We start from the raw sequence: 18138 nt of genomic DNA, 5'->3' as shown, positions 1-18138 counted from the left end.
CTACATCATAGAAAAGGCGGTCTACAACAGAAATCTGACCGCCTTGTTTATCTCCTGTCTGCCAGGTTATCTGATTGCCTTTCCTGGTAGTCTGTCCATTCCTTTGAGATGGTAATCACTTAATTCCTGAGATAATGGAAAGGTTCCCTCACCCCCTCCCTCATTGCAGAGAAACATTTGGTCAGTTTGGGAGTCAAAATGGTTTCAGGACTGTCTTCCCGTGCTGCTTCAGACATGTGGCTTATATATTTATGTGTTTGCTTGCTACATTTATGAATATTTATTATTTACAAGACCTTAACATTTTTTATTTCATGGCCAAAAAAAAGTAATTTAAAACTGTTCTTGAGACATTTCATTCCGAATCATTCATTCCACTGGATGATGATAGGTGCATAGATCCTTTCGTGCCCCCCCCCTTAATGAAATATTTGAGAAACGCCCCCCCCCGCAAAGTTCATGGGCATTGCCATTCAAATTGTGTGCGTGCACCATGTCATGCGATTGATTATGCAGGGCGGGGTTTACCTGAGCTCCCCTAATATTTTAGTCAAGTTGGTACGCCTGGACAGGTGGGTGTCCTGCCCCCCACATAAATCCTGGCTATGCTACCGGTAGGAGTAAATAGTCCCACCATGGGCGAAGCCAGGAATTTTGTTTGGCGGGTGGCAGCTTTTTTTATTTTTTATAGGGAATCAAAGTTAAAACTACACCATAAAAAGGACATTATTGGGGGGGGGGGAGGCTACGCCCATGAGTCCCACTGCATCCAATAGGCCTTAACCTCTGAGCTAGTTAGGCTGGCGAGGGAGAATGTGCCTCCTTTCGCTTATTTCAAAACGTGGCGGCCTGCCAGCCCTTGCCCCACCTCCGCCCTCCTGCTCCTGAGCGGGGCGGCCCCCGCCAGGCTCCCACCCGGCCCTGGAACCCCCGCTGCGCAGAGAGGAAAGAGAGTGTGCGCGCGCGCACGCACACATGCATGCGCGCCGGGGCGTCTCCTTTAAGAGGGGATTTCCCTGCGCTTGCCGGAGTCTCCGCCGTGTCTCCGCTGGGGGAGCCTCCTCTTCCCTCCTCCTCCTCCTCTTCTTCCTCGGCGTCACGTGAGCCCGAGTCTTGTGACTGGCCTGCGAGGAGCGAAGCACATTGCCGCGGCTGGCGCGCCGTGCAGCTCCGGAGTTGCGCGGGTGCGTTCCTGGCGCGGGTGGGCGCGCTGCCGGGCCGGATCCGTCCATGCCCAGGGGGCGAAGGCGACTTGCTGCTGCTGCTGGAGCTGCCGGCTGGGCGGCGTAGAGAGGCGAGGCTGCCTTCCCTTCCCGCCCTCCTTCTCTACCCTCCGGTCACCGAGCCTGCCGTGCGCTCTCCGCCTCTCCCGGGCTCGGAGAGTTGCGCGCCCCTCCGCGCTCTCCCGCCTGCCTTTGCGGGCTTCTCCTCGCGGCTGATCCCCCGGCGGGGGCGGCCAGGAACAGCCTCCTCCTCCGCCGCTGTCCTCCCTTTCGAGGATCATGGACAACAAGCCCCTCCTCCAGGATAGACCCCCGGCTTACAGCCCCGCTAGCCAGGCGGGCGCCGGCTACGAGTACGGGCCGAACAGCTACGGGGCCATCCCGGCGCCTCAGCACGGCTTCCAGCCGCCACCGCCCTACACGTACCCCACCGGTCCTGGAGCTGGTAAGCCGTGAGAAGAGGGCGGGCAGGAGGATCTGGGTGTGGATTCTGCGGGAGGGGCGTTTGATGGAGAGGATTCCCCCCACCCCACCCCTGAACCTGTAGGAGTGAGGCAGGTTTCGGAGCGGTGGGAGGTGGGGGGCTGCAGCCCCACAAGGCGCGGGGGGCTCGCCTGCCCTCCATCCACACTGCGCGCTGGCGGCCGCAGCAGACAGAGGATTGGGATGGGAGGGGTGTGGGTGTGGGTACAGGCGGATCACGTGATCAGAGCAGGAGACGGGCTTGACCCTCCCGGAGTCCCAGGTACTGGGCGCCCAAGTCAGGTTAAGTGGGTTGTTCTTGTGATAGGAAACGCTGTTGTTGCATGTTGTCAGCTGTCAAGCACGAGAACTTTTGCAATGTCAAGAAGAGGAAAAGGGATTTCAGGGTTATGCAAATAATCAAACCCTCTTTGCCCTACCCTTGAGGAAGTTCCCTCCCTTAAAAAATAAAATGAAACGAAAAGTTTCTGTTAGGGAACATTTTTCTTATTCTTGGTTCAGTTACAACTTGCTTATTTAAAAATAAACAACTATGGAAGAGTGGGGACTCGTATACTGGTTCCCAGGAATGCTAGTTTTCTGTAGAAATACTTATTTATTAAAGTAATATTCAACCCTTCCTCCCAAAGGATCCCAGTGTGGCAAACATATCAGCCTTAAAACAATACAGTAAAAAGTGCCAGTTATTTCACAACAACATACTTTTCTAGATAATAATTTTAAGGATTCAAATTTAAGATTTTTAAACAGTCCGGAAGCTGTTACATGAGAAGTAGGATTTCTTCCAGTTACTGTTAGAGCTACCAAGCTAAACATTCCAGTGGTTGTTTTTTTAAGCTGTATTTCCTGCCTTAAAAAGGCAGCTCAGAAAGGCTTGTCTGCTTTCCCTTTCTGTTTTCCCTGTTAAAAATTGTACAGTGCAAAAATTCAGCCAGCCAGGCTATGCTGATTGAAAAGGCTTCCAAAACAGTTTAAAAATTTAATATGATTTTTTTTTTAAATAAAAAAAGTTTAATACTGTCTGGGGGAATAGTAGGTACAAAATATATGTAATTTAGATACCTTTTTTTTTGTACGATAGAAATGTTTTGTTTGTAGCTCTTTACATTGCATGTATGCCAGAACTTTGTGAGTTGGCAAGATGTGTTAAACAAAAGGAACCAGAGTTGGAAGGTTCTGAATTGGACTTGAGTCTCCCAGAATTGAGTCTTGAGTCTTCCTAAGAACCTGCATTGTTTAGGTCAGGTTCTGAATTACGATTGCCTTTTCTATGGTGGTAGAATTCCATTCACCCTCTCTCAATAAGGCCTTGTTACGGTTTATTCGTCCAACAATTCTAGAGAACTCTTAGAATTCTAGAATCCTCTGGGGGTCCAGATTCCGCTGGGCTAGAGCTCCCACCAGCCCTGTCCATTGGCCATACTGGTTGAGGTTGATGGGAGTGGGAGTCTAACAGGCTCACAGGTTTCCACTACCTCTGATCCCCCTTACCATTGGTTCCTGGTCATGATGGCTGCACTGAAACTCTGGCTTCAGAGGCAGCATATTTACTATTTTTAGCAGGGATGGGGAACCTCAGGTCCAGGGCCAAATGCGGCCTTCCCAGCCTGTCTTGGACTGGGTTGGATGCAGAGGAATGGTGGCAGGAACCAACTAGGGAAGAAGGCTCAGAACCTGGGGAGTGGTGGTGGGACAGCAATGAATGGTCAGAGGGAGAAGATAGGGTTGATGTAGTCTACAATTTCTGGAGGGCTTCTGGTTTTTAAAAGTCCCTAAAATGGCAGAGATAATATACCGGTAGTTTGGTGTGGAGTGGGCTATTTAGCTGGCTTGCGTTTATTTTCTTTTTCTTTTTATACTTTTATTTATAGTTTTCGTTTATATACATTTCAATAGTTTAACAATAGTTGTAACATTTCAGACCTCGACTTCCTTCCTTATACTTCTGTGGTTCCTTATTTTTTTTTTCATCATTTCCTGCACATTCTAAATTAACTTACTGTTTCATTCATCTATTTTAATTATATATTCTTTTGAAACGGGTAGGTAGCCATGTTGGTCTGCCGTAGTCGAAACAAAAAAAAACAAAAAAAAAAATTCCTTCCAGTAGCACCTTAGAGACCAGCTAAGTTTGTTATTGGTATGAGCTTTCGTATCTGAAGAAGTGTGCATGCACACGAAAGCTCATACCAATAACAAACTTAGCTGGTCTCTAAGGTGCTACTGGAAGGAATTTTTTTTATTCTTTTGAAACTGCAAGTTATTACAGTAATCCTGCCAATGTCTTTATCTGTTTACAATTTGTTTGTAAATATTCAATAAACCATTTCCATTCTTTTACAAAAAGTTTATTATATTGATTTTTTTTATTCTTCTGGTAAGTTTCGCCATTTCTGCATAGTCCATAAGTTTTTGTATCCTGTCTTCTCTCATTAGGGCTGCTTCTTTCCATTTTTGGGCATGTAGCATTCTTGCAGCTGTAGTTGCATGCATAAATTTAGTCATGCTGGCCACATGACCCTGAAAGCTATCTGAGGACAAACACCATCCCCCTTGGCCTGAAAGTGAGATGTGCGCCACAACCCCATAGTCGCCTTTGACTGGACTAATCGTCCAGGGGTCCTTTACCTACCTTTTACCTTTACACCTATAATTCCCAAGAGAAAAGCTTCTGGGTTTTTTTTTTAATAAAAAATATGTTATCTTAAACATCTTTTTCAATTCATTAAATATCATTTCCCAGTAAGCTTTAACAAGACAACCACATATGATAAAAAGCACCTACTTTCTCTTTGCATTTCCAACACTTATTCAACATTGATTTTTGCCAATCTACTAGGTGTTAGATACTATCTACTGGTATATAACATTTTCATGTAATTTTCTCTTATACCATAACATGCTGTAAATTTTATATCCATATTACACAATTTGATCCCGTGTTTCCATATCTATATTATAACCAATATCTATTGCCCAATGTATCATTGAAGATTTTATTTGCTCATCCTTTGTCTCCCATTCCAATAATATCTTACATATTTTAGACAGTACTTTAACATTACATTCTAACAGGTCTCTCTCCAATTGTGACATTTGTTCACCAAACCCTCATTTCCTGTCTTTCTTAAATACTTCGTTCAAATGATGGTATTGTATCCATGCTGTTAACATTCCTGATAAGCCTCAAATTCTTTTAATTTAAACTCTCCTCCCTCCTCTCTTAATAAATTTCTATAAGTTGCTCAACCTCCCATCAAATTATTTTTCTTTACTGCTATGGCTTCCAATGGTGAGAGACAAAGTGGTGTTTTTTGTCGCCTATAAAGTTTTATATTTATCCCATACTCTATACAAATTCCCCCTAATTATATTGGTTGTAAATCCTTTTTGTACTTTAATCTTTTCATACCACAAATAAACATGCCAACCAAAAATATTATCATGACCGTCTAAGTCTAAAATATGCGGATTTTTCAATTCCTTCAACCAGCACAGACAAGGTGCTTCATAATATAATCTCATATCCAGGAGGGTAAAAACTCCTCTCGCTTTCGCATTTTTCAATATTTTATATTTTATTATTGGCTTTTCCCCTTGAGCTGGCTTGCATTTCTTACAAATTACCGGTACAGCATTCCTCAAAGCGGTAAAAGGAGGAAGCACTTCGATGCTGAAGTGTTTCTTGGAGTTGGGGATGTGACCCCAGAAAGGTGATGTTCCGGGCATTGCCCAATAGGTTCTTGTGAAACTTGCATACAGTGGTACCTCCGGTTGAGGACAGGATCTGTTCCGGAGCTCCACAACCGGAGGTGCCACTTCTGTGCATGCGCGCGTTGCGTAGAGTGCTTCTGTGCATGCGCGAGCGGTGAAACCCAGAAGAATAATTCCAGGTTTGCCGCTTTCGCAACCCAAAGTTTACATTACCGGAGGGTAACGTGAGCCGGAGTTCTACTATACTTGCATTCCATGAAGCTGGGGGAAGGGGGGAGTGTATTTAGCCCCAACCCCTCACCCCAAAGCACAACATGAGACTTGCGTGCTTGTAAGGAGCATTTTTTCCTTGATGGAAACATCAGCTTCAAGGAAAGGTTATCTTGTTCCCTTGCAACAACTCATAGCCACAGTAAAAAATAGCACAGTAAAGGGTGCTTTGGGACAAAAATTCCAATTCGTGTTCAAAGGGCGATGAACTCATGCTTCTTCAGTAGCCCTGTTGGGAGTTCAGCTTGCAGTTAAGGAGGATGGATGAGTGGGGAAAACATTCTGGAACCTGAGTGACCTGAGAACTGAGGGCCGCCCACTCCCTTCTGGGGGGCCGCATGCTGCTGTGGGTGAGGTCAGAGAAAAAGTGGGTTGAGCAATGAATGTCCACCTTTGTACAGGCAAGGAAGAGGCGTTGCCAGAGTACAGGGGGCACAGTCCAGTCAGGCAAAGTGACCTGAAGGCCAGAATGGCTTGGAGTGATCCCTGTGGAGAGAGAGAGAGTGACTGTTAAACCGTTCGGAGTACGGTGGTACCAAACTTAAATCTGTTCTGGAAGTCTGTTCTAAAAGCAAGGTGCGCTTTCCCATCGAAAGAAATGCAAAATGGATTAATCCGTTCCAGACTTTTAAAAACAACCCCAAAAACAGAAATTTAACATGAATTTTACTACCTCTATTGTTGTTTTGTTAATAGTTCTCTTGGCTTTGCAGCTTTTATCCATTTCCGCAGTCACTCAATCAATCAGTCAATCAATCAGTAGCTGAACTGGCTTCTACACAGTCACAGAAACAAAATTAACCGAAAAAGCCAACAAAACAAAACAAAAACGCCAACAAATAAATAAATAAAATTAGCAAAAACAAAAGCACAAAATATACCGTATTTTTCGCTCCATAGGGCGCACCGGACCATAGGGCGCACCTCGTTTTTAGAGGAGGAAACAAGATAAAAAATATTTTTTCTGGTTTTCCACCTCTAAAAGCCCTGTTTTTTTGAGGATCAGCTAAACGTTTAGCAGCTTTTTTGCAAAGGGGGAAAAGCAAAGCTCCTTTTGCAAAGGGGGGAAAGCAAAGCTCCTTTTGCAAAGGGGGGAAAGCAAAGAGGAAAAGCCCAATTTTTATGGTGTTCAACTCACATTTCTGCAGCTTCTAAAGGAAAGGGAGCCTTTTCTACAGTTTCCAGACAGATAATCTAATCAGCTAGTCACATGTTGCTGGGGAAACAAACAACCTCCCTCTGCAGCACATTCAACAATGGAGGGCGGGGCTGAAAGGGAGCCGGGACTCTTATCTCTCTCCTGATCTCTTGCTGATCAGCTGCTGAGCGGGGTCCTTTCAACACCCCCTTTTCTCTTTGTAAAATAAAAAGCATGATCCTCTTTTGGCCCCTGGGCAATTCAGCCCCAGGGACCACCATTCGCTCCATAAGACGCACAGATATTTCCCCTTACTTTTTAGGAGGAAAAAAGTGTGTCTTATGGAGCGAAAAATACGGTAAGCTCCAAATATCTAATTGGAAGCAGGGTACTCAAAGCAGAAACGGAAAATTAAAACAGGAAGAGGAACACTCTAATCAGAAGCGGAGGACTAAAAACGTTCGGCTTCCGGAATTTTTTTTGCAAACTGGAACAGTCACTTGCGGGTTTGCAGCGTTTGGGTTCCAAGTTGTTTGAGAACTAAGCTGTTCGAAAACCAGGCTACCACTGTATTGCCACTCTGCCATATTTGACAGGCAGGTGGGGTGTGGCCTAAACAGCCTTGCTGGCCAAAAGGAGAGGCCTGGTGGGCCTAGTTAGGCCTGTGGATTGAAGGTTCCTCATCCCTCCTTTAAATAAAATAAATCTTTCTAATAGTGAACTTGGGTGGTGTGGTAGTCCAAACTGAGGGGAGCTGGCAAGAGGCTTGAGGGAACCCTGAGTCTTTCAAAAACCTACTTTTAAAAAGAAGGGTGGTATACGAATTTAATAAACACTCCACTAACACCATAGTAAGGACTGAGCATGTTCCATGCCCATGGAGCACAGAGCAGGCTTCCCCAACCTGGTGCCCTCTGGATGTTGTTGGGCTCCAAACTCCAATCCGCCCCAGCCGGCATGGCTGGTGGTCAAGCAAGATGGGAGTTGTAGTCCAGCAAACATCTGGAGGGCCACAGATCTCGGCTCCCAATGTAGAGCGATGCCGATAATTAACCTCCGTTATTTGGGGGTCACAGTGGGTAAACGAGTTTAATTCCAGGTAGCCCCACATGTTGATGGCAATGTCAGATGGCCACGTGACAAGCCCCAGGGCTAGGTGTGGAAACACACAAAGAGAAGGCTTTGAGCGGTGACATGTGTGGCACAGCCATCTTGCCTGTGAGAGCCTGGGTGCATCTCAGGCTAACATAATTTTTTTTAAGTGGGAGGAGGTGGGGTGTTTTTTAAAAAAATTATTATAAAGCACTTATACATTTTCTTGGCTGGGAACTGGGACCCTTGACTGAGTTCTCGAATTGTAGGTTTTCTTTTGCCATTTCCGTGGTGCTAAAGTATGCTCTTTGAAGTTAATAATTAGCCCAGTGTACGTCCGTAGGCCTGAAAACCGAAGAGAACTGAAATCTAGGAACAGTTTGCTATTGCGCATGGTGAATATTAAGTCTTATCTGGAAGACTTTGTCCCAGTTCCATCTTGATGAGTGCATGAGAGCGTGAGTGCCAGGAAGCACGTGAGAGAGAGAGATGAGAGAGAGAGAAAGAAACCATAAAAATACCAATCCATAAAGATTTATCAGCTATGTGGTCACTTGGAAGCAAGACGGGGAGGAGGGTCCCACTGTCCTATTTATTGCCTGTGTTAACACAGATCTGTCCTTCACTCCCCCCGCCCTTGGCTCATTTAATCATTTTGGAAAGCTGACTTTATTCGATAGGAATGCCTGAAACAAATTGTGTTTTACAATAATAAAAACCCTCTGCGTTCAGACATCACACTGAACCATAGTTTATTTTTTTGATAGTAATATTAAATATTAGTAGTAATAATTAAACACAATGTGCAATACTTCTCACGTTATAAACAAAGTTACCTTATTTAATTCATGCAATATACAGCATCAGTTTATATAAATATTTTTATTTCATTTTTATTTCATTGGATAGTGAGAATACGGGGGAGATTATTATATTGTAGTTAAGATATAAAAGAGTGAAGATTGGGTGCAGCAACGGAATGGATTTTATTTTTTAAAATACCCACCAAAAATGGGATGGGAAGTCAATAGAACAAAAGAAGAAATTATTATGTATTGGAATTTTATGTGAAATTTGTGGAAATTTAATAAAATATATTTTTTTAATAAAGAAAGGGTTGGTGTTTGGAAGGCATGGGGCGAACTGTAGAGCGGCATTCAGAAAATGCTTAGCAATTTCTGTAACTAATAGATAAGAGAATTCAGGAGACGTATGTCTCTACATGCAAACAGTTTCTGTTTGCTTCAATTCCCTGTACAGTCTCATTTTGCACGCCTCCCTCCCCAAAAATCATCAGCTGACTGACTTCTCCCCTGAGGAAACAAAAATGTGATTTGACCTGAATCCAGAATCTGGAAGAGTAATGTTCCCATGTGCAAGAAAAAAAAAGAGGATCCTCCTTTCACTTTTGAAAACACAGTACTAGTGTTCCCTGTGTCTGGCAGCACTATAGTGAGGGTAGCCGTCTGATGGGTCTCAAACCCTCGGTGAGTTAGGGACGTCCCCTGCATGCGAAGACATGCACTGGTGGATTGAGCGGATGAGACCAATAGTGGGTCCAATGGTCAAGAAGACAGTTTCCGCACATGCTGTGTAGAGGGGAAGATGGGACTCGTCTACCTGGGAAGGTAGCCCATCTAGGAGAAGGAAAACTCTGATCCTAAACCTCCGCTGCCTTGGTGGATGGCGGAATATCTTCAGGAGAAGAAAAGGCTAGGGAGTGTCTACTTCTTTGGCAATCACTCATAGCCGAGTAAGATTGTCTTCCATAAACGTGGTTTTAACAGTGAGTCCATAAGTGACTGTGGAGGCCAATTCTGGATCCACACGTCCTTCCACAGTGGGGACATAGGTTTCTGGACGGGAGTTGATCACGGTGTGGATTTGCCAAGCGTGCCTTCCTCTTAGTATGTTTCTCCCTTGCGTCCTGAGTTTGAGTGTCTTCAAACCCCATGACACCTTTGGTAAAGGCTGGTCTCCAGTCAGAGCGCTCGCAGGCAAGTTTTTCCCAATTGTTGGTGTTTATACTACAGTACATTTTTTAAGATTTGCCTTGAGACAGTCTTTAAACCTCTTTTGCATTACGATTTCCATTACACTAGGGAGGGTAAACCCTACACAAATCCAGAGTGGGGTCTCTTAAGACGGTTGGACGGCGCCTTGTTTGCCTCCTCCTGGCAACTCCTGCAACCAAGCTGGTGCCAAACATCTTGCACTGCTTCCCTCTGGACCACATCAGTGAGGCTGAGAGGGGGGTGGGTCTTGTCATCTGGGCAGCCCAGGACCTCCATACATACTGCCCAGGTTTGTACCCAAGAGAGGTCACTTCAGTGCTGCTAACACAGCAGTTTGACTTCACCCCCAGAGGCGCGCTCCATTGTCTCTCAAGGCAGACGGATGTCAACAACTATGGCCTCGCCTCTTAATTTTCAAAATGTTTTTAAACCAACTTAATGTGCCACTTTTCTGCTTCTTCCCCCACCAGGATATGTTGTGCCTTCGGGTCCACCGGCGCATAACTACCCCAACACCACGTACACGATAATCCAGCAACCTCCCACCACGTCCGTCGTTGTCGTTGGCGGCTGCCCAGCTTGCAGGTATTATGGCCGTTCTCATTTCTGTTACACCTCTTCTCTCTTTTTTAAGTCCGGCCTCTTAAAAATTCACGTGAAGCGGGGAGAAAGGCTTGCAGCAAGAGAGATTAGAGACTCTTCTGCTTCATTTTTTAAAATGAAAAAGTAGCATTCTTCTTGTCAGGAAATGGCTGCTGTGCGGGTGTGGCAGAACACAAAATGGCTGCTCCCAGGGTTCCTTGGATAGATCCTTCTATTGGGCAACAGACCTGTGTATGCCGTGTGGCTTGTCCTGTTTTCCAGTAACTAGCTTTCTGTCCTCAGGTGGCAGTGAAAGACTTTTGCCTTTCACCAGTGTTGATCTAAGATTCAACAGCTCACCCAATCTGCTTCTATACATGTCGTAAGTCCCAGGTTTCCGAAAGACCTCCTCCTGCAGAGACCCTTTTGAGAGTTAAGATCAGCAGAGCAGCCCCTCTTGGTAGTTCTACCTCCCTCAGAGGTTTGGTAGGTGGTGACCTGAGAAGAAGGCATTCTCTGTGGCAGCCCCTAGTTCTTGAATTTCTGTTCTTCGCCCCAAGGTGTGCATGGCACTTTCACTGAAGAGGTGCCTCTTTATGCTGGCCTTTGGCACCTGAGCGGTATTACCTTTCTCTCAGGAGAGCGAAATGTCTCAGACCAGGCAAGTAACTAGACTTTGATGGTTCCCCAACCATTGGCCAAATTAACTGGGGCTGGTGGGAGTTTTATCCCAGCACCCACAAGTCCCCCACGCTTGCCTGGACCAAGATGTCAAAGCTGCTGAGCAAGGAGTAGCTTGCACCAGTCAAGTCCTTAGCCAGCGGATTCAACCTTGCAAAGATCATGACTTTAATTGGCTTATTCGTTAGCTGCGTTGAAAAGCAAGGTCAGGGCGTTTTTCGAGACCAGAGGCGAAAGGCCAAGCACACCTGGCATATTCACCCTAGTGATAAACTGACCACTTTTTATTGTATTACTTTATTTCAACCTACCTTCTGACTTTATGTCGTTGACTGAAGGATGTATTATAAGTTTCCAGGGGAAAAATATCTTTTGCATCCCCCTTAACCCAGAAAACGGCAGTAACATCCTGGACTGAAGTTCTCCTGTGCCATCTTTGTGGGGGAGCAGAAGCAGGCATGTGTGGAAATGGATGGGGAGTAGCAACGTTGCCCAATGAAGTCCGTTGTTCGGGACAGAGGTGCTAGCATTACAATCAGGAAAATGAACACAGTATTTCCCTTTGTCTGAATGCGCCACAGGTACAAAATGCCTGACCAGCCGTGAAATATTCGGGGGGGGGGGATAGACTCGCAGCTGACATTGTTTTATAATTCTTCAGGTCAAAGTAAAAGGGAATTTGGAGAGGAACATGAAATGTTGAATGATCTGTGGTTTTTTTTTTTTTTTTGCAAAGGATGGGCGGGGATCACAAGTGTCAAGCGATGAGCTTTGTGGAGCCAGAGGGTGGGGAACTTGTTTACCCCTCAGATATTGCTGGACTCAGACTCCCATCATCTGGGATTTTTGGACATGCTGGCTGTGCCCAATGATGGCAGTTGGCTTCCAACAGCACCGGCTGGGCAACAGATCTCTCACCCCTGTTGTAGAGAGAAGGCATCTCTTTTTCCCTTGTGGCTGTAAGGAGTAAAGAGGAGAGGGCTGTTGGTCACTACTAGCTATGACTCTGTGCTCTGCCTCCGCAGTTGGAGTCAGACATGCTTCTGAATACCAGTTGCTGGAATCTGCAGGAGGGGAGAGTGCTCTTGTCCTTGAATCCTGTTTGCAGGTTTCCCACAGGCATCTTGATGGCCACTGTGAGAACAGGATACTAGACTGACCAGATAGGCCCTTGGAAGTTGCTTTATACAGAGTCAGACCATTGGTCCATCTAGCTCAGTACTGTTGACACAGACAGGTGGCGTGGCTCTCCAGGATTTCAGACAAGGTCCTCTCCCAGGTGCTCCCGGGAGATGCTCGGAACTGAAACTAGGACTTTCTTAATGCAAAGCAGATGTTCTGCCTCGGAGACACAGCCCACAGGGGCAGCAGGAGGGTGGGGAGGGAAACCAGAAACAGATGGAGTGATTGAAGAAAGAGGGGAAAGGGAGTAGCCCTCCACCACCGCCAGCCAGAGGAATCTGGCCCATTGGGGCAAATGGGACACTGCCAACCCTCACCCTCACCTGTTTGCTGCCTTACCTACTTCTTGTCCAAGGAGTGGCACTTCTCCTCCTTAGTGTTGCTTTTGTGGAAATCAGCAAGGGAGGGGGACAAAACTAGAATTAGTTGCCTCTGCTTGCTATTGGCTTTGCTTGGGCTTCTTACCTTCTGTCCTGCCAGTTTCTACGGGCATCATCCTCCCCAGCCGCCAGCATGTGTGGCCCCTGATGGATCTCCACCCCCCCCCATGAAGTCCTTGATAAAAAAGATCCCCCTCTTTTGGTGTGGGAGATGCTAACTCTGTGAACTTTGTCACTGGCTTGGCAAAGGGGCAATAACATTTGACCAAAGGTGTTGCGGACAACTATTTAATAAATCCCAATAGTTCACTAAGCAGCAGCAGCAGCCAGGCAGGCAGCTTAAGTGAGGGCCCCTGCTTGTGGTATAAATAAACACGGACTATTTTTAGGGCCTCTGGGAGTGGCGTGGCTTTAAGCCACAGGAAAGCTGCTTAAGTTCTCCAGGCAAACTCTTACTTTGTAGCTAAGATTAGCCTGTCTTTAAATGAAGCCTGTTACTGTCCCCTTCCTGGCTTCCCCTTCCTTCATTATCTGATCTTAAGAGGCAACTCCCATGAAGGAAACTCTGTGTTGTTTGTGTTTCCAAAACTCTATATGGGTAGCAGTGAGGTAAGGCAGTATCCTGACTCCTGCCCTGCCCACGGAAACAGGCACTAACTTGAACGATAAGGCTATCAAGGGTTACTAGCCATGTTGGCTATGCTCTGCCTCCACAGTGGGAGGAGGGAGGGTTCTTGTGCTCAGATCCTGTTTGAGGGGCATCTTGTTGGCCAGTGAGAACAGGATGCTGGACTAGATCCAGCAGGGCTCTTCTTGTGTACTTGAGAGCAAGACAGAAATCTCCATTGAGGCAGAGAAAAGTTGCACACTCAGCAAGAGGTAATGAGTCACGGCAGCTGCTGTGCTCAGGCTAGATGGCAGGAAAAGTGAGGCTAGCTGGATTGGAAGCAGTGGTCTTGAGTTGAAAGAGTCCAAGATCAGGGCAAGGAGGTCAGAACTGCATGGAAGCAGCAGAGCAGTCCCAATGGGTTGGCACACCCACACACCCAGCTTTTGAAGATGAGAAAAGTGTGCTTACTCCTGAAGTGTGCAGATGCTCATTGCATTGGGGATAATGCAACTGTTCCCAGCGGCAGAAGCTTCTCCGGGTCCTGGGTGAGTTGGCAGTGTTCTCCTCTTTGGACTGTGGTCCCTCCACTTCAAATGATGGGCTGATGCTTTTCCTGGATCCTGTTGCTGTGCAACAGGGAGATGGGAGTTCTGCTTCCCCAGCTGGCAGAGCCACATCCTGGAAGGGGGAGGTACCCACCTCCTCCAGCCTCTGTTCTTGGGACTCAGGCCTCTCCTGTATCCTCTCCTTGCCCGTCTCAGCCTGCTTCTCTACTGGTGGCACCTTGAGACTCAAGACACGCAGGACAAGGAGTGGGGAGGAAATGTTCAGCCTACAATTAAGCAGTGGGAACGCTGCAAATGACTGCCAAACACAGTGTTCATTGGGCAGCACACTTAGGCTTCATGTGTAGCCCTTGGCAACCTGATGAGCTCCAGATATTTGGTCTGCAAATCCAGTGAGCCCTGGCTAGCCTGGCTGTGGGATGCTGGAGCTGCTGGGTTGGGGCTGGTGGGAATTGCAAGAATAATTCAATTGGTTTCACAAAGTCTAAAATACTCATACTTGAAACTCTGAAAAACCACAAAATGACTGGGTGACACCACAAGAAAAGCTTTCCTAAACAAAAAATGTATCCAGTAGGCACCAAAACATAATCACACTAGGCTTCTGTCTGATTTTGGCTTGCAGTTGATTCCAGATAGCTGGAGCTGCAACACTAAAAGCCTGGTTTCCAGTACATACTTTAAGTCAGTGAGGGGAAGGGGACCTAGAGCACATCTGCACCCACAGGCACCACGTTGGTGAGCTACACCTAAAATTAGCATGGACAGATTTTATATGAACCTGTGTCCCCCTTTTTTGGTGTGATGTATAAATGGCTGCCTTACTTTAACAGCAAAGGAGCAAGGCAGCCTGTTAGGGTCTAGGACAAGGGCAGGGATCCTTGTGTGGTGTGATGGTTAAGAGTGGTAGACTCGTAATCTGGTGAACCAGGTTTGTGTCTCCACTCCTCCACATGCAGCTGCTGGGTGACCTTGGGCTAGTCACACTTCCTTGAAGCCTCTCAGCCCCACTCACCTCAGAGTGTTTGTTGTGGAGGAGGAAGGGAAAGGAGAATGTTAGCCGCTTTGAGACTCCTTCGAGTAGTGATAAAGCAGGATATCAAATCCAAACTCTTCTTCTTTCAGCCTGAGGGCTGCATTCCCTTCTAGGTAGCCTTCTGCGGGCCACGTCCCTATGGTACGCAGAGCTTGAGACAAAAGTGGGTAGAACAGATAAACTTTCATTTTTTGGCTAGTTTCTACACACACAGACACCCCACTCTTGTCTTCCATCCAGACAAGCAAGAGGTATGTATCATCAGAGTTCAAGGATGCTTTCCAGCCAGGCAGAAACAACATTTGGGGTTCAAAGTAAGGGGGATGGGCTGCAATGTATTCCTAGGGTCAGATAGTGGTCTGGAGACATTTGGCCACCAGGCCAGAGGTTTCCCATCCCTGGAAGAGAGGAGAGACTGTCTATTTGAAGGTCACTTGAGGCACCAAAGATGTCCATGACTTGATAGACCAGGCATGTCCAAAGTCTGTATTGGGGCCTAATCTGGCCCCCCCTGTGGCAGATTATTTCCTGGGGTAAGATCCTAAAAAAAGCTCAACAACTTCAATCATAAAAAGATAACAACTTTGGTCAGCCCTCACGGCCCTTCACTTCATCAAATCTGACCCTCTTTGAAAAAAGTTTGGACACCATAGACCTTCCACCTGCCGCTCGTTCTCCCAGCCCCCCCCCCCAGTGTCTTTTGTCAACTGTGTGTCATTGTTCTGTGTAGCTTGCTCTTTTCATCACTGGAGAAATGGCAAGAGTCCATTGCTGGCAACTGGCCCCTGCTGAAACACATTTTGCATCTGCATTTCAAGGTCACTCCAGTTCCCTTCCTTTTTTTTCTTTTTCTTTTTGGCTTTTCTTGCACATGTGATTGCCAAAGCACGCCCACTGTTTCCATGAAATCAACACTGCTCCACTTCTGCTCTTGAGAAAACTTGTGACTTTTACCCAGAGTAAAAATGCTGAGGCTATCTCTTTCCCCTTCTGAGCGGATTCTGAGTGCCCAGAACTCTCCCCTGCCCCCCACTATGAAAATCCAGCAACCCCCCCCCCCCCCGAGATCTGTTTCTCCTGAGACATCAGTGAAGGGTGAGCTTTCTGTGTGACTGAAGGAATCTCACACAGCTCTTAAGAACAGCTTTGGAAAAACTCTCTCTAGGAGAGGTGACCTTTGTTGGACTGGGAAGCAAACAAAGAAGTTGCCAAAGGAAATAAGCTCATTTGTCGGTGGAGATGAGAAGCCTCTCTCCACGTTTGTTGCACATATTACGTAATTGGCTATTTGGGGACAATTGCCACATCTCTATTCTTCTCCGTCTCCCATCCTAACATTAAACTTGCAGAGTAAGCCTTGGTAATGTCTGACCGTCCATGAATCGCTTCTACCGGTAGTAATGTCTGGCAGGGCGTTTCTTCAAAACATCTGGTCTGGCAGCAGAAGCGCCCGTCTCTGGATCAAAACAAGGGAGACCTTTTATCTCAGTTTTGAAAGCTATTGAATGCTAAGTCATCACAGGGCCTCTTGGCTAAAATACAGTGTTGCTTCGTAAAGGGAGGGGGAATGGGAATTCAAAAGCAATTTTTAAAAAGTGCTGCATTACTGTAGTCCATTAACGTTTCTGACTTCAAGAAATAAAATTTTAAACCAAAGGGGTTCGAAAACATTTACTTTTTAAAACTTGATTCTTCAGATTTTATCTTTATTTGTATCGAAGGTTTTATCTGTTTTAAAATGTGCTGCAACTCAGTGCTTTTCAAAGGGTTAGGGTTAGCCAATGTGGTGGACTGGCAAACTCCCCAACCCCCCAATGTCCCATGGACTGGTACTATATTTGGTCTCCAAAGCATCCCAGCCACCTGGGTTGCGGTGGAGTTGTCAGGGACTAGCAGCTAGTGGTTGTTTGGGGACCACCACTTTGAGTAGCGCTGTTTTAAGTTAGAATTGTAGCTTGGTTCTTGAATGCCTTGGTACTTGTACATTTTGGCTCCTGAACGCTGCAAACCCGGAAGTAAGTGTTCCGGTTTGCAAACATTTTTTGGAAGCCGAATGTCCAAAGCTGCTTCCGATTGAGTGCAGGACACTCCTGCAGCCAATTGGAAGCAACACTTTGGTTTTTGAAAGTCGAACGGACCCCTGGAATGGATTATGTTCGAGAACCGAGGTTCGACTGTAGTTGTTAACCAAAGGTCTTCATGTAGCTAAAAAGTCAAAAATAAGTTGTGAGCTAGATTTGAAGATGAGTGTGTGGAAAGTAACTTGTTAGGGATAGTTTATTTGAAAATATATTTCTATCATCTAGAGACATTCAAAAAAGTACATGGAAGCTTTATAGATTGTATTGCTGCAAGAGACCAATCTTCAGAAAAAGTTGTCATTCTGTCAAGCTTGATGCTCATTTTATACATTTTCTTTTTAAAGAGCAATTATAGCAACTTACCGTACTTTTTCTCTCTCTTGCAGAGTTGGTGTATTGGAAGACACTTTCACCTGTCTCGGTGTCTTTTGTGCCATCGTATTCTTTCCTATTGGAATTCTCTTCTGTCTTGCATTGAGGCAACGAAGATGTCCTAACTGTGGTGCAACGTTTGGTTAAGGGATCAACACAAATAGGCTTTTTGGAAGCTGTAACTATTGTAGTACATTTTTTCTAATGTAAATGTCATGTACAATCAAGTTTATGCTTCAGAGATGATTTTGTAAAAGTGTGATGAAATTAGTCTGTCTCTTTCTCTTCTCTTGCATGTGAAACTGATCTATGAGCATGTGTGTGTGTGTGTGTGTGTGTGTGTGTGTGTGTGTAAGATACAAATCCACCCCACCCCCCGCTTTGTGTTTAAAATGCACCTTTTGGAAATTTAAATAAAAGTGGGTTTTTGCAACTTCACTGGGGCCCAGCTCTTTCTTCTAAAGAGAATTAAAATTTAGTAACGCCAATGCAAATGTTAACCACCACAAGCTAAGGTAGGCTTGTTCCATTAGGCATCTTTGCCTAATAAATGCAGTCTGAACTCACCACCAAGCCACCAATTTCACCTCCATTTAATTTGAAATTTATAGTTGGCTCTTCAGCTGTTCTCAAAGCAGGTTACAATTAAAACACAAATTTGTTTCCTGCAACTTGGTTTTTTTAATGAAAAATATAGCATGAATACAACACAC

General features: G+C 45.8%; 1 protein-coding gene across 1 annotated transcript; it reads left to right on the top strand.

Moving 5' to 3' along the window:
• Nucleotides 1-1412: 1412 nt before the first annotated feature.
• Nucleotides 1413-17863, top strand: BRI3 (brain protein I3). Its single transcript, XM_033166482.1, has 3 exons — nucleotides 1413-1668; nucleotides 10406-10520; nucleotides 17440-17863. The coding sequence occupies exons 1-3, from the start codon at nucleotides 1503-1505 to the stop codon at nucleotides 17570-17572; spliced, it is 414 nt and encodes a 137-aa protein (XP_033022373.1). The 5' UTR covers nucleotides 1413-1502; the 3' UTR covers nucleotides 17573-17863.
• Nucleotides 17864-18138: the final 275 nt, after the last annotated feature.

This window comes from Lacerta agilis, chromosome 13, assembly GCF_009819535.1.
Source record: "Lacerta agilis isolate rLacAgi1 chromosome 13, rLacAgi1.pri, whole genome shotgun sequence".
NCBI classification, from domain to species: Eukaryota; Metazoa; Chordata; class Lepidosauria; order Squamata; family Lacertidae; genus Lacerta; species Lacerta agilis.
The sequence above is the reverse complement of the archived record's forward strand: the minus strand, read 5'-3'. Positions and strand labels throughout refer to the sequence as shown.